Raw genomic sequence first — 27,073 nt, forward strand, 5'->3', positions numbered from 1 at the left:
CCTCTCCTGAATCGAACCACCTTGTCCAATTTCAAAAAGGCTTTACAGCAAAAGCAAAACATTAGATTATGTTAGGAGAGTACCCTGCCAAAAAAAATCACACTGCCATTTTCAAAGCAACTAGCATGCATCACAAATACCCAAAATACAGCTAAATGCAGCACTAACCTTTGACAATCTTCATCAGATGACACTCCTAGGACATCATGTTACACAATACATGCATTTTTTGTTCTATAAAGTTCATATTTATATATAAAAACAGCATTTTACATCGGCGCGTGACGTTCAGAAAATATCTTCCCTCAAATGCTTCCGGTGAAACAGCGCTACAATTTACAAAATTACTATTCGAATACATTGTTAAAATTTAATATTGTCATTCAAAGAATTATAGATTAACATCTCGTGAATGCAACCGCATTGCCAGATTTAAAAATAACTTCACTGGGAAATCACACTTTGCAATAGACGACGTGGTATGCTCAGAAAAATAGGCTAGGCGATACATGTTAGCGCCATCTTGGAACCATCTAAAATCAAATATACTATTGTAAATATTCCCTTACCTTTGATTATCTTCATCAGAAGGCACTTCCAGAAATCCCAGGTCCACAACAAATGTCGTTTTGTTCGAAAAAGTTAATAGTTGATGTCCCAATAGTTCCTTCTTGTTAGCGCGTTCCGAAGGCTGCTCATAATGTACGAGGCGCGCTGGACTTGTCGTCACGAATGTGCAAAAAAATACATTTACGTTCATTCAAACATGTCAAACGTTGTATAACATAAATCTTTAGGGCCTTTTTCAACCAGAGCTTCAATAATATTCAAGGCGGACGATTGCATTGTCTTACTAAACGACTTACTAAACGCCCGCGTCATAGTAGTAATGGCCCTCCCCCTGTGACCAACTTCCCAAGCCTCTCTTTGGGTCAGTTTCTAGCATAGAAGACTCAAACCACTTTGTAAAGACTGTTGACATCTAGTGGAAGCCTTAGGAAGTGCTCAATGATTGATAAGTCCCTGTGTGTTTCAATGGCAAAGGCTTGAAAGTGATTCTACACATCAGATTTCCACTTCCTGTTAGGATTTGTCTCAGGGTTTTGACTGCCATATGAGTTCTGTTATACTCACAGACACCATTCAAACAGTTTTAGAATCTTTAGAGTGTTCTCTATCCAAATCTACTAATTATATGCATATTCTAGTTACTGGGCAGGAGTAGTAACCAGATTAAATCGGGTATGTTTTTTATCCGGCCGTGCAAATACTGCCCCCTATCCCCAACAGGTTAACTTTCTCACTCATTATTATTCATGATTCATTCATGATCTTTCTCAATCATGGCAGTCACAGGCTTGATGTAGTCATTGTGTTCAAAGAATGTGTGACCAAATACTAAACTTTTGACTACTTTAACCTCGTGGGACGCTTGCTGATCACTGATGTATCTGAAAATGTTGATAAAATATACTGCCACTATTTTCACCACCAAAGAATAGCAGTGTGGTTTTAATATGATTTGACGCTTTGCAGGCTGTCAGGCTGTCTAGTCACAGAGGAAGGCTGTGCTTCTCTGGTCTCAGCTCTGAGGTCAAACCCCTCACACCTGAGAGAGCTGGACCTGAGCTACAATCACCCAGGAGACTCAGGAGTCAGACTGCTCTCTGCTGGACTGGAGGATCCACACTGCAGACTGGAGAAACTCAAGTATGTAGAGGGTTGATGTCAATGTTCATATCAGACATGTTTGACTTATCAGGGTAGTTAAAACCTCTTGGGGCTATGTGGGACGTTAGCGTGCCACCCATGGTGCACCCTATCAACAGTAGGTGCATTTCAAGAGCGGCAAATTTGAAACCAAATAAATGTCAAAATTCAAATTTTTCAAACATACAACTATCTTACACCCTTTGAAAGATAAACATCTCTTTAATCTAACCACGTTGTCCGATTTCAAAAAGGTTTTACGGCGAAAGCATAAAGTTAGATTATGTTAGGAGAGTACATTGACAATAGCTGTGTGTAATGTTTTGTCAATTCAAAGACAGGCGTCACCAAAACCATAAAACCAGCTAAAATGATGCACTAACCTTTTACAATCTCCATCAGATGACACTCCTAGGACATTATGTTAGACAATGCATGCATTTTCAGTTCTATCAAGTTCATATTTATATCCAAAAACAGCGTTTTACTATGGCGTTGATGTTCAGGAAATCGTTTCCCTTCAATAACCGGCAGTCAAGTCAGCACCAGAAATTAAATAATTAAAATTAGAAAACATTGGTAAAATATTATATTGTCATTTAAAGAATTATAGATTTACATCTCTTGAACGCAATCGACTTGCCAGATTTAAAAATAACCTTACTGGGAAATCACACTTTGCAATAATCTGAGCACTGCGCCCAGAAAAATACGCTTTGCGATACAGACAAAGGGCCATGTTGGAGAGATCTAAAATCGAAAATACTATGTAAATAATCCATTACCTTTGATTCTCTTCATCAGATGTCACTTCCAGGAATCCCAGGCCCATAACGAATGTAGTTTTGTTCAAAAAAGCTCATCATTTATGTCCAAAAAGTCTGTGTTGTTAGCACATGATCTAAGCCCGCCGGACTTCACTTCATGAACGAGGGGAAAAAATATATTTACGTTCGTTCAAACATGTCAAACGTTGTATAGCATAAATCATTAGGGCCTTTTTTAACCAGAACATGAATAATATTCAAGGTGGACGAATGCATTCTCTTTTAAAACGTTTTGGAACGAGGGTACCCAACATGACCTCGCACGCCAGAGTCTAATCGCCCATCACCGTTCCAAGGCTCTTGTTCGGTCAGATCTCATAGTAGAAGATTCAAAACACTTTGTAAAGGCTGGTGACATCTAGTGGAAGCAATAGGAAGTGCCAAAACATTAATCAGCCCCTGTGTGTTTCAATGGCATAGGCTTAAAGGTAATTCAACACATCAGGTATCCACTTCCTGTCAGAAAATGTCTCAGGGTTTTGCCTGCCAAATGAGTTCTGTTATACTCACAGACACCATTCAAACAGTTTTAGAAACTTTAGGGTGTTTTCTATCCATATATAATAAGTATATGCATATTCTAGTTACTGGGTAGGATTAGTAACCAGATTAAATCGGGTACGTTTTTTTATCCAGCCGTGAAAATACTGCCCCCTAGCCCCAACAGGTTAAGACAAACATTCTTACCACTACTTGTACGAAGTTATATGATGACTGTGTGTGTGTGTGTGTGTGTGTGTGTGTGTGTGTGTGTGTGTGTGTGTGTGTGTGTGTGTGTGTGTGTGTGTGTGTGTGTGTGTGTGTGTGTGTGTGTGTGTGTGTGTGTGTGAGTTCAGGTGTATCCCTCAATGACTGTCTGTTCTTCTGCTTACCACTACAGTGTGGAACATGATGGAGAGAACACAATGGAACCTGGGCTTAGAAAATGTGAGTGTTGACTGCTGAGAAGAATATAACTAAGAATAAGTCTTAATTCAAGTTAAGTCAAAGTCAAAGACCATCATCATTACTTACTTGGTCATATTAAATATCAGCTGTAGTTCTACAGAAGCAAAAATCAGGGACACCAAAGTTTCCAAAGAGTTGATATGACAACGTGTGTGTATGTATGTGGCGCATCCGAAATGTGTGTTTGTGTTCATGATGATTACAGGTGTGTGTGTGTGTGTGTGTGTGTGTGTGTATGTGTGTGTGTGTGTGTGTGTGTGTGTGTGTGTGTGTGTGTGTGTGTGTGTGTGTGTGTGTGTGTGTGTGTGTGTGTGTGTGTGTGTGTGTGTGTGTGTGTGTGTGTGTGTGTGTAATTAATGGGAATAAGTGTGTTTTATATTACCATACAGTATAACATATGATCATTCAACAAGTCTCAAGTTACCTGAACTTCTCCTTTTGATACCTAGAAACATCTACATTAAAATAATTAGTGAAAAGTGAGTTAACATTCTAATGTGAATGATGATGATTTCTAATATTGTGTCTGGTTTCATCCATCAGATGTCTATGATCTCACACTGGACCTAAACACAGTAAACAGACTCCTCTCTCTGTCTGAGGAGAACAGAAAGGTGACATGTAGGAGAGAGGAGCAGCCGTATCCTGATCACCCAGAGAGATTTGAGGACTGTAAACAGGTGCTGTGTACAGAGGGACTGGGCGCTGTTACTGGGAGGTAGAGTGGTGTGGGAGAAGGGCTGTTATAGGAGTGACATATAAAGTAATCAGCAGGAGAGGAGAGGGTGATGACTGTTGGCTTGGATACAATGACAAGTCCTGGAGTCTGTTCTGCTCTGACAGCAGTTACATTGCCAGGCACAATAATAATCACACAACCATAGATGTTCCCTCCTCCAGCTCCCACAGAGTAGGAGTGTATCTGGACTGGCCAGCCGGCACTCTGTCCTTCTATAGAGCCTCCTCTGACACACTGACCCACCTGATCACGTTCACCTCCACATTCACTGAGCCCCTCTATCCAGGGTTTAGGGTTTATGATGACTCCTCACTGTCCCTGTAAATAAGAACCTGACACACTGGACACACACACACACACACACTGGACACACACACACACACACACACACACACACACACACACACACACACACACACACACACACACACACACACACACACACACACACACACACACACACACTGGACACACACACTCACACACACACGATCTAGACACACACACACGGGACACACACACACAGTCACTGGACACAATGACACACTGACACACACACACACACATAAGACACACACACACTCGCTGGACACACACACACTGGACACACACACTGGACACACACACTGGACACACACACACACACACACACACACACACACACACACACACACACACACACACACACACACACACACACACACTACGCACACTGGACACACACACACACCCCCTGGACACACACACACACCCACACACACACACACACACACACACACACACACACACACACACACACACACACACCCTGACACACACACACACACACACACACATTGGACCCACACACAACCTCACACACTCACTGTACACGCTTACGTACTGGACACACACACACACACACACACACACACACACACACACACAGACACACACAAACTGGACTCACACACCCTGACACACAGGATGGGGACACATACGCACACTGGACACATACACACACTGGACACACACAAACACACACACACTGGACACACACACATACACTGGATACACAGTGGACACACACACACTGGACAAACAGTCACTGGACATATACACACTGACACACACACACACACATAAGACACACACACACTCGCTGGACACACACACACTGGACACACACACTGGACACACACACTGGACACACACACACACACACACACACACACACACACACACACACACACACACACACACACACACACATACGCACACTGGACACACACACACACCCCCTGGACACACACACACACACACACACACACACACACACACACACACACACACACACACACACACACACACACACACACACACACACACACACACACACACACAGGTGTTTGTATCACCTACTGGGGACACCTGTTCTCACACCACATTCTGTGGACACCTGTTCTCACACCACATTCTGTGGACACCTGTTCTCACACCACATTCTGGGGACACCTGTTCTCACACCACATTCTGGGGACACCTGTTCTCACACCACATTCTGGGGACACCACTTTCCTGACAACCTGGAGACAAGATGAAAACATAAAAAAATCTAAAATAAAATATATACTGAATACTCCCCTTCAACTAGTACCATCTGAGGACAATAGTGTGGGCTATTGTTTAGGGCACAAGGGGAAGATGGATTCTAATCTAGATCAGTTTGAATTGCCTTTCAGCATATCAGAACCCACTAGATAATGGATTCTAATCTAGATCAGGTTGAATTGCCTTTCAGCGTATCAGAACCCACTAGAGAATGGATTCTAATCTAGATCAGGTTGAATTGCCTTTCAGCATATCAGAACCCACTAGAGAATGTTGCTGGGCGTTCTCTTTTGCATATGCATCAATGCAAATCAACCTGCAAGGTGTGCTTGATAAATAAATGCTTTATAAATAGTGCATAAACTATTTTAAATGATTCATTGCATGAAGAAATATTAATGGGAATATATCAATAAAAAACAATAGTTATTTGTTTAGAGAGTCAAGGATATGTGTTGTATAATTCTACAGTCCTAGAAACACGTAGGCCTATAGTCTATTTTAGTTTCCCTGACAATAAAACACTACAGTGGAATCCATTTGATCAACTTTATTTATAGGTTCTATTAGTAATAGAGTTCTAGTCATTAATAAAGTCCAGTTACAGCTTCTAACAGAAACTAACAGATAATAATAATAATAATAATACTATAACCAGCCAGGTGATTAGTAATAGAGTTATAGTCATTAATAAAGTCCAGTTACAGCTTCTAACAGAAACTAACAGATAATAATAATAATAATAATACTATAACCAGCCAGGTGATTAGTAATAGAGTTATAGTCATTAATAAAGTCCAGTTACAGCTTCTAACAGAAACTAACAGATAATAATAATAATACTATAACCAGCCAGGTGATTAGTAATAGAGTTATAGTCATTAATAAAGTCCAGTTACAGCTTCTAACAGAAACTAACAGATAATAATAATAATAATAATACTATAACCAGCCAGGTGATTAGTAATAGAGTTATAGTCATTAATAAAGTCCAGTTACAGCTTCTAACAGAAACTAACAGATAATAATAATAATACTAATACTATAACCAGCCAGGTGATTAGTAATAGAGTTATAGTCATTAATAAAGTCCAGTTACAGCTTCTAACAGAAACTAACAGATAATAATAATAATACTATAACCAGCCAGGTGATTAGTAATAGAGTTATAGTCATTAATAAAGTCCAGTTACAGCTTCTAACAGAAACTAACAGATAATAATAATAATACTATAACCAGCCAGGTGATTAGTAATAGAGTTATAGTCATTAATAAAGTCCAGTTACAGCTTCTAACAGAAACTAACAGATAATAATAATAATACTATAACCAGCCAGGTGATTAGTAATAGAGTTATAGTCATTAATAAAGTCCAGTTACAGCTTCTAACAGAAACTAACAGATAATAATAATAATAATACTATAACCAGCCAGGTGATTAGTAATAGAGTTATAGTCATTAATAAAGTCCAGTTACAGCTTCTAACAGAAACTAACAGATAATAATAATAATACTATAACCAGCCAGGTGATTAGTAATAGAGTTATAGTCATTAATAAAGTCCAGTTACAGCTTCTAACAGAAACTAACAGATAATAATAATAATAATATACTATAACCAGCCAGGTGATTAGTAATAGAGTTATAGTCATTAATAAAGTCCAGTTACAGCTTCTAACAGAAACTAACAGATAATAATAATAATACTATAACCAGCCAGGTGATTAGTAATAGAGTTATAGTCATTAATAAAGTCCAGTTACAGCTTCTAACAGAAACTAACAGATAATAATAATAATAATAATACTATAACCAGCCAGGTGATTAGTAATAGAGTTATAGTCATTAATAAAGTCCAGTTACAGCTTCTAACAGAAACTAACAGATAATAATAATAATAATAATAATACTATAACCAGCCAGGTGATTAGTAATAGAGTTATAGTCATTAATAAAGTCCAGTTACAGCTTCTAACAGAAACTAACAGATAATAATAATAATAATAATACTATAACCAGCCAGGTGATTAGTAATAGAGTTATAGTCATTAATAAAGTCCAGTTACAGCTTCTAACAGAAACTAACAGTAATAATAATACTATAACCAGCCAGGTGATTAGTAATAGAGTTATAGTCATTAATAAAGTCCAGTTACAGCTTCTAACAGAAACTAACAGATAATAATAATACTATAACCAGCCAGGTGATTAGTAATAGAGTTATAGTCATTAATAAAGTCCAGTTACAGCTTCTAACAGAAACTAACAGATAATAATAATACTATAACCAGCCAGGTGATTAGTAATAGAGTTATAGTCATTAATAAAGTCCAGTTACAGCTCTAACAGAAACTAACAGATAATAATAATACTATAACCAGCCAGGTGATTAGTAATAGAGTTATAGTCATTAATAAAGTCCAGTTACAGCTTCTAACAGAAACTAACAGATATAATAATAATAATAATACTATAACCAGCCAGGTGATTAGTAATAGAGTTATAGTCATTAATAAAGTCCAGTTACAGCTTCTAACAGAAACTAACAGATAATAATAATAATAATACTATAACCAGCCAGGTGATTAGTAATAGAGTTATAGTCATTAATAAAGTCCAGTTACAGCTTCTAACAGAAACTAACAGATAATAATAATAATAATAATACTATAACCAGCCAGGTGATTAGTAATAGAGTTATAGTCATTAATAAAGTCCAGTTACAGCTTCTAACAGAAACTAACAGATAATAATAATAATAATAATAATACTATAACCAGCCAGGTGATTAGTAATAGAGTTATAGTCATTAATAAAGTCCAGTTACAGCTTCTAACAGAAACTAACAGATTATAATAATAATAATAATACTATAACCAGCCAGGTGATTAGTAATAGAGTTATAGTCATTAATAAAGTCCAGTTACAGCTTCTAACAGAAACTAACAGATAATAATAATAATACTATAACCAGCCAGGTGATTAGTAATAGAGTTATAGTCATTAATAAAGTCCAGTTACAGCTTCTAACAGAAACTAACAGATAATAATAATAATAATAATACTACTATAACCAGCCAGGTGATTAGTAATAGAGTTATAGTCATTAATAAAGTCCAGTTACAGCTTCTAACAGAAACTAACAGATAATAATAATAATAATAATACTATAACCAGCCAGGTGATTAGTAATAGAGTTATAGTCATTAATAAAGTCCAGTTACAGCTTTTAACAGAAACTAACAGATTATAATAATACTATAACCAGCCATTTGATAAAGTGATGCTCCTTTCCCTGCATCGGCCAATTACAAGATGCATCCATCTCTTCATGTACAATTTGAGAAATATTAGGCCTAATATTGTCACTCATCAGATAACCTATATACAAGATTACATTGGCAAACTGTTATTATGTGTGAAATTAGTTGAGGTATAGTTTTAGAAGTAGTTTCGATGCGCCGGCTGATCAGGTTGTCTGGCATCGTTTGTTTCCTGCTCAATATGCATTATTCAGAAGGCCTAGTGCATCGTTTGTTTCCTGCTCAATATGCATTATTCAGAAGGCCTAGTGCATCGTTTGTTTCCTGCTCAATATGCATTATTCAGAAGGCCTAGTGCATCGTTTGTTTCCTGCTCAATATTCATTATTCAGAAGGCCTAGTGCATCGTTTGTTTCCTGCTCAATATGCATTATTCAGAAGGCATAGTGCATCGTTTGTTTCCTGCTCAATATGCATTATTCAGAAGGCCTAGTGCATCGTTTGTTTCCTGCTCAATATGCATTATTCAGAAGGCCTAGTGCATCGTTTGTTTCCTGCTCAATATGCATTATTCAGAAGGCCTAGTGCATCGTTTGTTTCCTGCTCAATATGCATTATTCAGAAGGCCTAGTGCATCGTTTGTTTCCTGCTCAATATGCATTATTCAGAAGGCCTAGTGCATCGTTTGTTTCCTGCTCAATATGCATTATTCAGAAGGCCTAGTGCAACATTTAGCATGTTGTTATTGCCCTTATAATAAATGTGATAATTATTAAAGAGTTATAGTAAATAAAACAGTCCCAAAACAACAGATTTTTACTAAGTAAAATGTAAAAGTTATGGTATCAACCCACAAGTCATGCGGTCAAATTATTTGCTACTGATAAATAGGCATAATAAACTCATCCTTACACTTTCTAAATTAAATCAACCTCTTCACCCTCCTTATCACTCAGTTAGGCCTAATTTAAATTACATTGTGAAGGTCCACAATTATGGCCCATTCATCCATTTGTCATTTATTCAGTGAGAGGAGAGAGATGCATTAGCACCTGGCTGGGTACCAACGTGTAACAGTCGTTGTATATAGTGGACCAAGGCGCAGCGGGTTGAGTGCTCATTTTAAACTTTTATTGAACACAGTATTACAGGCTAAACACAGCTGTGCAAAAACAACTTCCCACAAAGGGACAAGTGAAAACAGGCTACCTAAGTATGACTCTCAATCAGCAACAACAATGTACAGCTGTTCCTAATTGAGAGCCATACCAGGCCAACAAAGAAATACACAACATAGACAGAGCATAGAAATACGAAATAAAGAACATAACCCAAAAACCCCGGAATACTCTAACCAAACACCCCTCTTACATAAATACATATACTAACAAACCCCGAACCACATAAAACAAACACCCCCTGCCACGTCCTGACCAAACTATAATAACAAATAACCCCTTTACTGGTCAGGACGTGACAACGTCCTACAGCACATTGTCTTGGCGGATTAAGTTTAGGAATAGGTGTGAAAAAGCTCTAAATACTTTTGTTTGTCATTTCAAAATTCTGACAAATGAGCAGTGTAAAACACAAACATTCAGGAAAAGTCAGGGAAGGAGGAGGACAGATTTTTTGACTGTCAGACAGGCATACAGACAGGCAGACAGGGGGGCAGGCATACAGACAGGCAGACAGGGGGGCAGGCATACAGACAGGCAGACGGGGGCAGGCATACAGACAGGCATACATATAGGCATACAGACAGGCATACAGACAGGCAGGCAGGCATACATACAGGCAAGCAGGGGGACAGGCATACAGACAGGGGGACAGGCATACAGACAGGCAGGCAGACATACATACAGGCAAGCAGGTATGCACACACTTTGAAATAAGGGAACAGTATAGTTCCCTGGAGTACAAAAATATCAAAATACACAATGTACCTTCAGAGATATATAATGTCAAATACTTTGATTATACTATACACCTAGGAACTAACTTGGTTAAGGCTACAGGACTGAAAATGAACAAATTCAACAACCGTGTCTCTCTCACTAACAGATACTGTCATGGGTGGTAACGTTACAATTCACTAGAAACGTGAAGACACACTGGGGAATGATTTAGGAGGCATGGCTTAGTGGGGGCAAGGCTTTCACATTACCCTGGAGTGGGAGATGTACCGTGCTACAGACAAGACACCTTTATGAGAGTCACAAGTACGCGTCAGGCACTGAAGGAGGCAGTATCATGGTGCGTTTGTTAGCAAGTGGGAAGTGGTAATTTATTACATAACACTGGGAAGAATCCACTTGAATGGCCCTCCAACTGGTAATTACTAGTGGTCATTTATTACATAACAATAGGGAGGATCCACTTGAATGGCCCTCCAACTGGTAATTACTAGTGGTAATTTATTACATAACACTGGGAAGAATCCACTTGAATGGCCTTCCAACTGGTAATTACTAGTGGTCATTTATTACATAACACTGGGAAGAATCCACTTGAATGGCCTTCCAACTGGTAATTACTAGTGGTCATTTATTACATAACACTGGGAAGAATCCTCTTGAATGGCCCTCCAACTGGTAATTACTAGTGGTCATTTATTACATAAGACTGGGGAGAATCCTCTTGAATGGCCCTCCAACTGGTAATTACTAGTGGTCATTTATTACATAACACTGGGGAGAATCCTCTTGAATGGCCCTCCAACTGGTAATTACTAGTGGTAATTTATTACATAACACTGGGAAGAATCCACTTGAATGGCCTTCCAACTGGTAATTACTAGTGGTAATTTATTACATAAGACTGGGGAGAATCCACTTGAATGGCCCTCCAACTGGTAATTACTAGTGGTCATTTATTACATAACAATAGGGAGGATCCACTTGAATGGCCCTCCAACTGGTAATTACTAGTGGTAATTTATTACATAAGACTGGGGAGAATCCACTTGAATGGCCCTCCAACTGGTAATTACTAGTGGTCATTTATTACATAACACTGGGAAGAATCCACTTGAATGGCCCTCCAACTGGTAATTACTAGTGGTCATTTATTACATAAGACTGGGGAGAATCCTCTTGAATGGCCCTCCAACTGGTAATTACTAGTGGTCATTTATTACATAACACTGGGAAGAATCCACTTGAATGGCCTTCCAACTGGTAATTACTAGTGGTAATTTATTACATAAGACTGGGGAGAATCCACTTGAATGGCCCTCCAACTGGTAATTACTAGTGGTCATTTATTACATAACACTGGGAAGAATCCACTTGAATGGCCCTCCAACTGGTAATTACTAGTGGTCATTTATTACATAAGACTGGGGAGAATCCACTTGAATGGCCCTCCAACTGGTAATTACTAGTGGTCATTTATTACATAACACTGGGGAGAATCCTCTTGAATGGCCTTCCAACTGGTAATTACTAGTGGTCATTTATTACATAAGACTGGGGAGAATCCTCTTGAATGGCCCTCCAACTGGTAATTACTAGTGGTCATTTATTACATAACACTGGGGAGAATCCACTTGAATGGCCTTCCAACTGGTAATTACTAGAGGGAAACTCATCATCCTGAGCTCCCACCTATCACATGGTGACCTCTGACGTCAGCTACTAAGGAAATGGTTTTTATAAAGGCATTTTTGGCAGTTAAATGCAACAACAAAATATTATTTATAAAAAGCAATCTGTTTTTGAACTCTATCATTTGTTTACAAGCATGATAGCTGTACTTTTAGTTTATGGTTGACGCCGTTGTTGGCCATTAGCCAATCGCCATTTATCAATGAGTTGAAATTACATGAATGCATCCAACTAGTATTTAAGACAACTGGTAAATTCCTACCTCCCACATGGTTACAAATGCAGCATCGGAGTGAAAACTTGAGACCCAACATAACAAACCTTTCACAACAGACATTCCCAGGAACATTGTGAACGCTGAACATTGTAAATGCTGAACATTGTGAACGCTGAACATTGTAAATGCTGAACATTGTGAACGCTGAACATTGTAAATGCTGAACATTGTAAATGCTGAACATTGTGAACGCTGAACATTGTAAACGCTGAACATTGTGAACGCTGAACATTGTGAATGCTGAACATTGTAAATGCTGAACATTGTAAACGCTGAACATTGTGAATGCGGAACTTGTAAACACTGAACATTATGAACGCTGAACATTGTGAACGCTGAACATTGTGAACGCTGAACATTGTAAACGCTGAACTTGTGAACGCTGAACATTGTGAACGCTGAACATTGTGAACGCTGAACATTGTGAACGCTGAACGTTGTGAACGCTGAACGTTGTGAACGCTGAACATTGTGAACGCTGAACATTGTAAACGCTGAACATTGTAAACGCTGAACATTGTGAACGCTGAACGTTGTAAACGCTGAACATTGTAAACGCTGAACATTGTAAATGTTGAACATTGTAAATGCTGAACATTGTAACAGCATTTTATTTTTCTGCTGTACCGGAAAAATCTAACCGTCACCCCAAAACATAGCGAACCGTGGGTTTGGTGAACCGTTACACCCCTACTTACAAGGAACAAATGGCTTTGTCACTGTTGTAGTACTATATGCATTTCCACCTGTGGATAGGTACTGAGGTTTGAGCTGGGGTACAATTATTTATCTATAATGTTGTGTGCTCTATCCCCTCGAGTTCTGGTCAGTTGGAGATTTCCCTCTTTGGAGTTCTTTGGGAAATAAAGGGCTTTTGCGACTTCATTTTCACCTTTATGAATAATTTCCAGATGCCGGGCAATTGTTGATTGTGGTTTCTCACAAAAGAGACAGTAATGTTTTTTGGTGTTTCTTCTTGAACCATCTTTAGTCTTTGTAATATGTATGACTTCCAGTGAACTTGTGTATTCTGGCCCAGAGGTGTCAGATTCAGTATTTCTATGTCTCTTTTAGGTATTGTTTGGGTAATCTTTAGTCTTTGTAATGTACATGACTTCCCCTGAACTTGTGGATTCTTGCCCAGAGGTGTCAGATTCAGTATTTCTATGTCTCTTATAGGTATTGTTTGGGTAATCTTTAGTCTTTGTAATGTGCATGACTTCCCCTGAACTTGTGGATTCTGGCCCAGAGGTGTCAGATTCAGTATTTCTACGTCTCTTATAGGTATCGTTTGGGCCGTCTTTAGGAGCAGATCTTTGATGGGGCCTTTGTTCTTCAATACAGTGCAGCGCTCTATGCTGCTCTCGTTGTCACTTTCTCTTCCTGAATCATTTTAATCTGATGTTATTTCTATGCTGCTGATTGAGTTGTCAGAATCAGATCCAAGAACTTGTTTGTTTTTATGATTTCAGCTCAACAATCAGAATTCACACATTTGTTTTACTGAATACATTGTCTGATCACTGAAAACCTGAACTGTTTTTACTCCAACATATCAACACTTATTTATTAAACCAATTGTCAGAAGTGTACAATTATGTCCTGATTATTCTGAAAAAGTGTTATTTCATACAATCAATAAAACAATATGTTAATCATGCTCCTTCCTTATGTGTAATCATTCATTACCTATTTTGTAGTCTAATGCACAGAATAGTACACAGCCCAAATCCTCTGGGAACAGCTGAAGAACCCTGTTAGGTTCTAAGAGTGTAGAAACATCATCTCCTTGGTGATTTAAACACTATTTTATCCTGAGAGCTTATGGTCTTTCTGACCTCTCCTGTGACAGCCAAGGGGAGCAGGTAGCTGACTAGTAGTGGCTATTCAGCATGAGAAATGTTAATGCGAGTGTAGCGAAATGCTTGTGCTTCTAGTTCCGACCGTGCAGTAATATCTAACAAGTAACCTAACAAATTCACAACAACTACCTTATACACACAAATGTAAAGGGATGAATAAGAATATATACATATAAATATATGGATGAGCGATGGCCGAACGGCATAGGAAAGATGCAGTAGATGGTATAGAACAGTATATACATATGAGATGAGTAATGTAGGATATGTAAACATTATTATAGTGGAATTATTTAAAGTGGCTAGTGATACCTTTATTAAGTCAATTTATTAAAGTGGCCAGAGATTTGAGTCTGTATGTTGGCAGCAGCCACTCAATGTTAGTGATGGCTGTTAAACAGTCTGATGGCCTTGAGATAGAAGCTGTTTTTCAGTCTCTAGGTCACAGCTTTGATGCACCTGTACTGACCTTCTGGATGTCAGCGGAGTGAACAAGCTCTTGCAACACCTTTTTAGGTCAGGGCTATTCAACTGGTGGCCCGCAGGCAAGATCTGGACCATTTATACATTTAGAATGGCCCTTTGATAAATGCAGAACATTAATAAAAAAAATATACAAAAAAACAATGGTTGATGCCAATTAAACATTCAATATTCTCTAATAGGAGAATATGTTTTCCTATAGTCCTGTCCATTAAGAGCTTTCAATCAATATCAGTAACATACCTTACCACCTCAACAAACCCTACACATACCAGTGTAAATGCTTGATGAGTAACATACCTTACCGCCACAACAAACCAAACACATACCAGTGTAAATGCTTGATGAGTAACATACCTTACCACCACAACAAACCAAACACATACCAGTGTAAATGCTTCATGAGTAACATACCTTACCACCACAACAAACCCAACACATACCAGAGTAAATGCTTGATGAGTAACATACCTTACCACCACAACAAACCCAACACATACCAGTGTAAATGCTTGATGAGTAACATACCTTACCACCACAACAAACCCAACACATACCAGTGTAAATGCTTGATGAGTAACATACCTTACCACCACAACAAACCCAACACATACCAGTGTAAATGCTTGATGAGTAACATACCTTACCGCCACAACAAACCCAACACATACCAGTGTAAATGCTTGATGAGTAACATACCTTACCACCACAACAAACCCAACACATACCAGAGTAAATGCTTGATGAGTAACATACCTTACCACCACAACAAACCCAACACATACCAGTGTAAATGCTTGATGAGTAACATACCTTACCACCACAACAAACCCAACACATACCAGTGTAAATGCTTGATGAGTAACATACCTTACCACCACAACAAACCCAACACATACCAGTGTAAATGCTTGATGAGTAACATACCTTACCACCACAACAAACCCAACACATACCAGTGTAAATGCTTGATGAGTAACATACCTTACCACCACAACAAACCCAACACATACCAGAGTAAATGCTTGATGAGTCGTAACATACCTTACCACCACAACAAACCCAACACATACCAGAGTAAATGCTTGATGAGTAACATACCTTACCGCCACAACAAACCCAACACATACCAGTGTAAATGCTTGATGAGTAACATACCTTACCGCCACAACAAACCCAACACATACCAGTGTAAATGCTTGATGAGTAACATACCTTACCACCACAACAAACCCAACACATACCAGTGTAAATGCTTGATGAGGAGTAACATACCTTACCACCACAACAAACCCAACACATACCAGTGTAAATGCTTGATGAGCAGTAACATACCTTACCACCACAACAAACCCAACACATACCAGTGTAAATGCTTGATGAGGAGTAACATACCTTACCACCACAACAAACCCAACACATACCAGTGTAAATGCTTGATGAGTAACATACCTTACCACCACAACAAACCCAACACATACCAGTGTAAATGCTTGATGAGTAACATACCTTACCACCACAACAAACCCAACACATACCAGAGTAAATGCTTGATGAGTAACATACCTTACCGCCACAACAAACCCAACACATACCAGTGTAAATGCTTGATGAGTAACATACCTTACCACCACAACAAACCCAACACATACCAGTGTAAATGCTTGATGAGTAACATACCTTACCGCCACAACAAACCCAACACATACCAGAGTAAATGCTTGATGAGTAACATACCTTACCACCACAACAAACCCAACACCTACCAGTGTAAATGCTTGATGAGTAACATACCTTACCACCACAACAAACCCAACACATACCAGAGTAAATGCTTGATGAGTCGTAACATACCTTACCACCACAACAAACCCAACACATACCAGAGTAAATGCTTGATGAGTAACATACCTTACCGCCACAACAAACCCAACACATACCAGTGTAAATGCTTGATGAGTAACATACTTTACCGCCACAACAAACCCAACACATACCAGTGTAAATGCTTGATGAGTAACATACCTTACCACCACAACAAACCCAACACATACCAGTGTAAATGCTTGATGAGTAACATACCTTACCACCTCAACAAACCCAACACATACCAGTGTAAATGCTTGATGAGTAACATACCTTACCACCACAACAAACCCAACACATACCAGTGTAAATGCTTCATGAGTCCTTGATGAGTAACATACCTTACCACCACAACAAACCCAACACATACCAGTGTAAATGCTTGATGAGTCGTAACATACCTTACCACCACAACAAACCCAACACATACCAGTGTAAATGCTTGATGAGGAGTTTGTTTTTTCAGTGACATCATCAATCACTTGGACTTAACTTGGGACTACAGGGGAGGGATAAAACAGTTATTGACATGATTCAAAAATTGACTGCTTTTCTTTTATCCTCTGATTTGAGCCCCAAAAACGTTTTCCATTTCCTTACAGTGAGTAACTATATCCAGCCATCACCACTACAGATGACTAGCGTGATGTCAGAGTTTTCAGTTAAACTTGTCATTTTTGTTGGATTGTACCTTTTTTAACTTTAACCTCTCTTGGGTAGGTGGGATGCTACCTTCCCACTCGCCAACAGCCAGTGAAATAGCAGGGCGCCAAGTTCAAAACAACAAAAATCTCATAATTCAAAATTCTCAAACATACAACTATTATTCACCATTTTAAAGATAAACTTCTCATTAACCCAACCACAGTGTCCGATTTCAAAAAGGCTTTACGGCGAAAGCATAGCATTAGATTATGTTAGGACAGCGCCTAGACAAGAAAAACCACACAGCCATTTTCCAAGCAAGGAAAGGCGTCACAAAAACCAGAAATACAGCTAAAATTAGGCACTAACCTTTGATGATCTTCATCAGATGGCACTCATAGGACTTCATGTTACACAATACATGTATGTTTTGTTCGATAAAGTTCATATTTATATCCAAAAACAGCATTTTACATTGGCCCGTAATGTTCAGAAATGTTTTTCCTCCAAAAACTTCCGGTGAATCAGCACAACAATTTACAAAAATACTCATCATAAATGCTGATAAAATATTAAACTGTTATTCAAAGAATTATAGATAACCATCTCCTTTATGCAACCGCTGTGACAGATTTCCAAAAAGCTTCTTGTTCGCTCTCTGTTCACTGCAAAAGCCTGAAATTAGGTTCTAAAGACTGTTGACATCTAGTGGAAGCCTTAGGAAGTGCAAAATGAACCCTAAGTCACTGTGTGTTGGATAGGCAATGACTTGAAAAGACTACAAGCTCCAGATTTCCCACTTCCGGGTTAGATTTTTCTCAGGTTTTTGCCTGCCGTATGAGTTCTGTTATACCCACAGACATCATTCAAACAGTTTTAGAAACTTCAGAGTGTTTTCTATCCAAATCTACTAATAATATGCATATTCGAGTAGTAGGCCATTTAATTTGGGTACGTTTTTCATCCGGCCGTGAAAATACTGCCCCCTACCCAAGAGAGGTTGATGCAACCGCTGTGTCAGATTTCAAAAAAGCTTTATGGCAAAAGCACACTTTGCAATAATCTGAGTACTGCGCTCAGACAACAACATCAAGCAATACAGATACCCGCCATTTTGGAGTCAACTAAAAATATTAATAGCATTATAAATATTCAATTACCTTTGATCTTCATCAGAATGCACTCCCAGGTATCCCAGGTCCACAATAAATGTTTGTTTTGTTCGATAAAGTCCATAATTTATGTCCAAATACCTCCTCTTTGTTCGCTCGTTCAGTCCACTACTCCAAATGTAGGAAGCTCGCCGAAATGTCATGACGAAAAGTAAAAAAAAGTTATATTTACGTTCGGAGAAACATGTCAAACGATGTATAGCATCTTCTCTCAATATTCACAGTAGAAGCATGAAACAATGTTCTAAAGACTGTTGACATCTAGTGAAGGCCTTAGGAAGTGCAAAATGACCCCACAGACACTGTAGTATGGATAGGCAATCACTTGAAAAACTACAAACCACTTCCTGGTTGGATTTTTTCTCAGGTTTTTGCCTGCCATATGAGTTCTGTTATACTCACAGACATCATTCAAACAGTTTTAGAAACTTCACAGTGTTTGCTATCTAAGTCTACTAATAATATGCACATCTTAGCTTCTGGGCCAGAGTAGCAGGCAGTTTACTCTTGGCACCTTTTTCATCCAAGCTACTCAATACTGCCCCCATGTCCCAAAGAAGTTAACTAGCTGCTGACAGTGATCAGAGATGGCTAGATTGAGCTAGAGGTGTGTGCGTGCAAGCGTTTATACGTGTGTGTTTTTGAGAGCGAGTTAACGGGACTTTCGATAAGAATGACACACACAGCCATGATTCCATTTTCTGCTTTGTGTTTCAATTAGGTCTTAGTGGAATAGAGGCATGTGCTTTATGAACCATTACTGCTGTTAGAAAACATATTTACATATTTTAGTCATTTAGCAGACGCTCTTATCCAGAGCGACTTACAGTAGTGAGAGAAGGAAAGGAAGCAGTCCGTTCTGAACTGCTTCAAGGTCCGAAGTTGGTCATGATGTTTCCCTGAAACAGTAAAGCCTAAAGGTGGTCATGATGTTTCTTTAACCTCTCTGGGCTAGGCGGGACGAATTCGTCCCACCTACGCAACAGCCAGTCTAATCCAGTGGCGCGATTTTCAAATACCTTAAAAATCCTATTACTTCAATTTCTCAAACATATGACTATTTTACAGCTATTTAAAGACAAGACTCTCGTTAACCTGTTATGGCTAGGGGGCAGTATTTTCACAGCCGGATAAAAAACGTACCCGTTTTAATCTGATTATTACTCCTGCCCAGAAACTAGAATATGCATATAATTATTAGCTTTGGATAGAAAACACTCCAAAGTTTTTAAAACTGTTTGAATGGTGTCTGTGAGTATAACAGAACTCATTTGGCAGGCCAAAACCTGAGAAGATTCCATGCAGGAAGTGCCCTGTCTGACAATTTCTTGCCCTTCTTGATTATCTCTATCCATTACAGAGGATCTCTGCTATGACGTGACACTTCCTACGGCTCCCATGGGCTCTCAGAAGGCGGCAAAAAGCTGAATCGTGGCGTTGCAGGCTCTGGCTGAAAAAAAGTAGCGCGTTTGGATAGTGGCTGGTTACAGTACTGTGAGACTCAGGCGAAGGCCCGAGTCGACCCCATGCTTTGTTTTCTTTCGTTTGTTTACCTAAACGCAGATTCCCGGTCGGAATATTATCGCTTTTTTATGAGAAAAATGGCATAAAAATTGATTTTAAACAGCGGTTGACATGCTTCGAAGTACGGTAATGGAATATTTAGAAATCTTTTGTCACGAAATGCGCCATGCTCGTGACCCTTATTTACACTTCGGATAGTGTCTTGAACGCACGAACAAAACGCCGCTGTTTGGATATAACTATGGATTATTTTGAACCAAACCAACATTTGTTATTGAAGTAGCAGTCCTGGGAGTGCATTCTGACGAAGAACACCAAAGGTAATCAAACTTTTCTAATAGTAAATCTGACTTTGGTCAGGGCTAAACTTGGTGGGTGTCTAAATAGCTAGCCGTGATGGCTGGGCTATCTACTCAGAATATTGCAAAATGTGCTTTCACCGAAAAGCTATTTTAAAATCGGACACCTCGATTGCACAAAGGAGTGCTGTATCTATAATTCTTAAAATAATTGTTATGTTTTTTGTGAACGGGTTAGCACCATCTTGTAACCATGTAATATCAAAATTACTATTGTCAATAATCCCTTACCTTTGATTATCTTCATCCATTGGCACTTCCAGGAATCCCATGTCCACAACAAATGTGGTTTCTTTCAACAAAGTTCATAATTGATGTCCAAATAACTCCAAGTTGTTAGCGCTTCGGTAGGCTACTAAAAAGTAGCGCGGGGGGGGGAGTCACGGCGAAAAGTAAAAAAAATAATCTATTTACGTTCGTTCAAACATGTCAAACGTTGTTTAGCATCAATCTTTAGAGCCATTTTTAATGTGAAACATCAGTAATGTTTCAACCCGACCTCTCCTGTGTCTTGAAAAACGTATTTGAAAAATGTATCGCATCACATGATTGCGCAGGTGCAGCCAATAATGAAGTGACAACATCCCAGGGAGGTCAACTTCCCTTCCTTGTCATCCGGTCTCTGTTGATCATAGACGCTTCAAACAACTTTATAAAGATCGCAGACATCTAGTGGAAGCCGTAGGAGTTGCGAAATGAATCCTTTCTCACTGTGGTATCTATTAAACAATGATTTAAAAAAATAGTACAGCCACAAAACAGAGTTTTGTTATACTTACAGACACCATTCAAACAGTTTTAGAAAATTCTGAGTGTTTTCTATCCAAATCTGGTAATAATATGCATATCCTAGCTTCTGAGTTGGTGTAGGTGGCAGTTAAAAATGGGCACATATTTTTTTTTTATTCTCAATACTGCCCCCTAGCCCCAACAGGTTAGTAATACTTTACATCGGTAGCAGTCAATATTAACCCTTATCTTATTTTCAGTCTCATAATGAAAGTTGTAAATTCTTGGCTATCTTCACGAACCCTGGCTAACAAGTTGAATCAGCAATACAAAATTGGGTTTAATTATTTATTTACTAAATACCTAAACCAATCACACAGAATTACAAATACACAGAACACAAATGATGTCATACAGAAAACGTCCTGGTGGACGGAACCTGTATCATGGCTGGTTACACAAAGGAAAGGGGGTTGGGCTTGAATGAAAGAGCGGGAAGATTTAGGAACAAAGAAACAGCAGCTATGCTATCGCAAATACATTATCTTATGCATTCTAAATTACCGCCCATTTGGAAAAGGAAAACGCAATAAATATTTACTCTGAGCTGCGCTTCGGTAGATTGGTCGTAGATGCTGGCCGGGTTGGCCAACAGATCTTCCTGTCCTCGGAAGAATGTCTCTGGTGGTAAATTGGATACGTGGTGGTATCTTCGTCCGTCTGTTAGACTGGATCCGTCGTCCGTCCTTTCCTAGCCCACGTCTACAGCGGCCGCTGCTAACTCAACGGCTAGGAAGTATCACTTCTGTAGTGAATAAGCTCAAAGTTCATACCATTCGCCACCAAAGCTCACGCCGAGGTTGGCTTAGTTCTGTACTTGACGTGTGTCCTTCTAACGTAGAGGCTGCAGACCTCACGTACTGGAACAACGTGGTTATCTTTTCGTCAAAGGCTTATATAGTGGAGAGGGGGGAAGGATGTGTTTCATCGTTTATAACCCCTCCTCTTCACACGGGTGGGCCACTGATCAAGCAGGGCACTTTCCTTATGAAAACCCAATTCTCTCATTTGGAAGCTAAAATTACATTGAATCTCCTAACAAACAATTTCAATATCAAACATTTCAATTGCATAACAATTCCATGTTACTCTGATAACTAGAGGGTGTATACTTTCTCAGGTACAGTTTATGTCGTCCTGTCATCAGTCATAATGTCTCAGATGACAACCGAACTGACATACATACTCATTACGTTCCCAAGCATATTTCCAACTGGTTTTATTACCAAAATATGGTTCCTTTTCCCCATTTGTTTGATGTTCCCAGACTCTCTATATTTAACACAGGCTATTCAAGTCCTTCAGTAGGGTCAGAGAGGGGAAGGGAGAAAGGTATTTATGGGGGGGTCATAAACCTTACCCACAGGCCAACGTCATGACATGACCAACTTCTGACCTTTAAGCAGTTCAGAACGGACTGCTTCCTTTCTTTCGTTCTGACGTTTTCCAACGACATTAATTACATTTACATTTACATTTAAGTCATTTAGCAGACGCTCTTATCCAGAGCGACTTACAAATTGGTGCATTCACCTTATAATATCCAGTGGAACAACCACTTTACAATAGTGCATCTAAATCTTTTAAGGGGGGGTTAGAAGGATTACTTTATCCTATCCCAGGTATTTCTTAAGATGGTTCATGAATCACATGCCTCTATTCCACTAAGACCTAATTGAAACACAAAGCAGAAAATGGAATCTGGGCTGTGTGTGTCATTGTTATCGAAAGTCCCGTTAACTCTCTCTCAAAAACAAATGTATAAACACTGCATGCACACACACACACACACCTCTAGCTCAATCTGGCCATCTCTGGTCACTGTCCACAGCTAGTTAATGAGAAAGGGACTAAAATCAATGCACACACCATGGGAGGAATACCTGATTACCTACCGTTTGTGTTGTGTGTGTGTGTGTGTGTGTGTGTGTGTGTGTGTGTGTGTGTGTGTGTGTGTGTGTGTGTGTGTGTGTGTGTGTGTGTGTGTGTGTGTGTGTGTGTGTGTGTGTGTGTGTGTGTGTGTGTGTGTGTGTGTGTGTGTGTGTGTGTGTGTCCTTTATCTTCCTCAGTGGGGAAAGAGAGAAATAAAGAAGTACATTTAAAGACGAACGTCATCCTGAATAATTTCTGCTGACTAATCTCTCTCTCTCTCCCTCCCTCTCTCTCCATCCCTCTCTCTCTTGCTCTCCCTCCACAGCAACCCATATCTCTCAGAGTGTCACTGATGTCACCCAGCCCATCAGGGCTCAAAGGCCCCCAATTACCAAATATAAAGCAACTTCCACACATCCTCTGTCTCCACTCCATCTCTCTCTTTCCCTCTTTCTCTCTTTTCCTCTGTTCTGACTCTCTACCATCCCTCTCTCTCTCCCCCTCAGGGCTCCAGATCCTCTATCAGTTCTGACTCTCTACCCTCCCAGTATAGTAAACACAGACTGGACAACAGGACAATGATCCTAAGCCCGGACTTGAACCCGATCGAACATCTCTGGAGAGACCTGAAAATAGCTGTGCAGCGACGCTCCCCATCCAACCTGACAGAGCTTGAGAGGATCTGCAGAGAAGAATGGGAGAAACTCCCCAAATACAGGTGTGCCAAGCTTGTAGCGTCAAATCCAAGAAGACTCAAAGCTGTAATCGCTGCCAAAGGTGCTTCAACAAAGTACTGAGTAAAGGGTCTGAATACTTATGTAAATGTGATATCTAAGTTTTTTTTAAATACAAATTTGCACACATGAAATAAATTGTTTTGCTATGGGTTATTGTGTGTAGATTGATGAGGGGGGGGAAAAAACAATTTAATCCATTTTAGAATAAGGCTGTAACGTGACAAAATGTGGAAAAAGTCAAGGGGTCTGAATACTTTCTGAATGCACGGTATATCAGTATATTAGACTCTCTCTCTGTATATTAGACTCTCTCTCTCTCTCAATGCATTGATGTTGTTTTCATCACTTCTGGTTTAACACTTCCATCAAGTGGTGATTGTCCAAACTCCACCCCGGTTAAGATATAAAAAGCAAGAGATTGGGGAGAGAGAGAGAGAAAGATAGAGAAGCAGAGCGAGAGAGAGAGCAGAGAGAGAGAGAGCAGGGAGCAGAGAGAGAGCAGAGAGCAGGCTGAGAGAGTGTCTAGAATCTCCCTCTCCGATGATGACGTCACAGGGTTCCTCTCCAAGAAGAAAGTCCTCTGGTCTGGAGAGGTTCACGCTGGGGCGCATCACAACACTCTGTTGCTATAGTGACCCTGCATCACAACACTCTGTTGCTATAGCGACCCTGCATCACAACACTCTGTTGTACAATTTGTTTAATTCAATTTCACATATTTAATTGTTTTGTATTTCATTTCATATTTGTTTCATGTAACCAGTCGCAGGTTAATGTCAACCTGACAGAGACGATGTAAAAATCAATAATGAAGTGGTTTTCACAATTAACATGCTGTTTCTTGTTTCAAGTATGTTTTATTGTGAAAAGTACAATATATCCTTGTATACTTGTATAACTATGGAGAGTATGTCCATATATAATTGTACAACTTGTTATTCAACATAAAAGACAACAAATGATCCCATTGGTATTGTAACAGTGTTATTGTAAGAGGTCCTGGGTCAAGGTCCTCACAATTATAGGAAGACGCACATTTGTGTGTGTGTGAGAGTGTGTGTGTATCCTGTGTGTCCTGTGTGTGTTTGTGTGTCTGTGTCCAGTGTGTGTTTGTGTTTCTGTGTCCAGTGTGTGTGTGTCCTGTGTGTTCATCGTGTGTGTGTGTGAGTTTGTCCAGTGTGTGTGTGTGTTTGTCCAGTGTGTGTCTGTTCAGCATGTGTGTGTTCAGCGTGTATGTGTGTTTGTCCAGTGTGTGTGTGTATTTGTCCAGTGTGTGTGTGTGAGTCCAGTGTGTGCGTGTGTATCCAGTGTGTGCGTGTGTTCAGCGTGTATGTGTGTTTGTCCAGTGTGAGTGTGTGTTTGTCCAGTGTGAGTGTGTCCAGTGTGTGTGTGTGTGTATCAGCGTGTGTGAGTCCAGTGTGTGTGTGTGTGTGTATCAGTGTGTGTGTGTCCAGTGTGTGTGTGTGTGTGTGTGTGTGTGTGTCCAGTGTGTGTGTGTGTGTGTGTCCAGTGTGTGTGTATGTGTCAGGTTATTATTTACAGGGACACTGAGGAGTCAACATACCAAACCCTAAACCCTGGATAGAGGGGCTCAGTGAATGTGGAGGTGAATGTGATCAGGTGGGTCAGTGTGTCAGAGGAGGCTCTATAGAAGGACAGTGTGCCGGCTGGCCAGTCCAGATACACTCCTACTCTGTCGGAGCTGGAGGAGGGGACGTCTATGATAGTGGAATTATCATTGTGCCAGGCAATGTAACTGTTGTCATCGCAGTCCAGACTCCAGGACTTGTCATTCCATCCAAGCCAACAGTCATTAACCTCTCCTCTCCTGTTGATTCCTTTATATGTCACTCCTATAACAGCCCCTCTCCCACTCCACTCTACCTCCCAGTAACAGCGCCCAGTCAGACCTTCTCTACACAGCACCTGTCTACAGTCCTCAAATCTCTCTGGGTGATCAGGATACGGCTGCTCCTCTGCTCCTCCATGTCACCTTTCTGTTCTCCTCAGACAGAGAGAGGAGTCTGTCTACTGTGTTTAGGTCCAGTGTGAGATCACAGACATCTGATGGATGAAACCAGACACAATATTAGAAATCATCATCATTCACATTAGAATGTTAACTCACTTTTCACTAATTCATTTAATGTAGATGTTTCTAGGTATCAAAAGGAGAAGTTAAGGTAACTTGAGACTTGTTGAATGATCATATGTTATACTGTATGGTAATATAAAACATACTTATTCCCATTAATTACACACACACACACACACACACACACACACACACACACACACACACACACACACACACACACACACACACACACACACACACACACACACACACACACACACACACACACACACACACATTGTCAAAGCAACTCTTTGTAAACTTTGGTGTCCCTGATTTCTGCTTCTGTAGTTTAATATGATATTTAATATGACCAAGTAAGTAATGATGGTGGTCGTTGACTTTGACTTAACTTGAATTAAGACTTATTCTTAGTAATATTCTTCACAGCAGTCAACACTCACATTTTCTAAGCCCAGGTTTCATTGTGTACTCTCCACCATGTTCCACACTGTAGCGGTAAGCAGAAGAACAGACAGTCATTGAATGATACACGGGAACACACACACACACACACACACACACACACACACACACACACACACACACACACACACACACACACACACACACACACACACACACACACACACACACACACACACACACACACACACACACACACACACACACACACACACACACAGAGAGCATATAATTATA

General features: G+C 39.7%; 1 protein-coding gene and 2 long non-coding RNA genes across 3 annotated transcripts in view; 2 read left to right on the forward strand and 1 right to left on the reverse strand.

Moving 5' to 3' along the window:
* Positions 1-27,073, forward strand: part of LOC123743359 (uncharacterized) — a 202,407-nt gene that overhangs the window by 94,419 nt on the left and 80,915 nt on the right. The gene's annotated exons all lie outside the window — the stretch shown is intronic.
* On the forward strand, positions 1,584-4,929 carry LOC145879789 (uncharacterized). Its single transcript, XR_014392550.1, has 3 exons — positions 1,584-1,710; positions 3,418-3,464; positions 4,029-4,929. It is a non-coding gene; the product is annotated as an uncharacterized LOC145879789 (long non-coding RNA).
* LOC123743542 (NLR family CARD domain-containing protein 3-like) overlaps positions 25,106-27,073 on the reverse strand; it is a 28,069-nt gene continuing 26,101 nt past the window's right edge. The window contains exons 9-10 of the mRNA XM_082976239.1: positions 26,815-26,861; positions 25,106-26,337 (exon numbers count right to left, since the gene is read on the reverse strand). Coding sequence (XP_082832365.1) covers positions 26,231-26,337; positions 26,815-26,861 — 154 coding nt within the window. The 3' untranslated portion in view covers positions 25,106-26,230. The remainder of the gene's footprint in view (positions 26,338-26,814; positions 26,862-27,073) is intronic.

The sequence above is a fragment of the Salmo salar genome, chromosome 06 (assembly GCF_965601325.2).
Source record: "Salmo salar chromosome 06, fSalSal1, whole genome shotgun sequence".
In the NCBI taxonomy this organism is placed as follows: domain Eukaryota; kingdom Metazoa; phylum Chordata; class Actinopteri; order Salmoniformes; family Salmonidae; genus Salmo; species Salmo salar.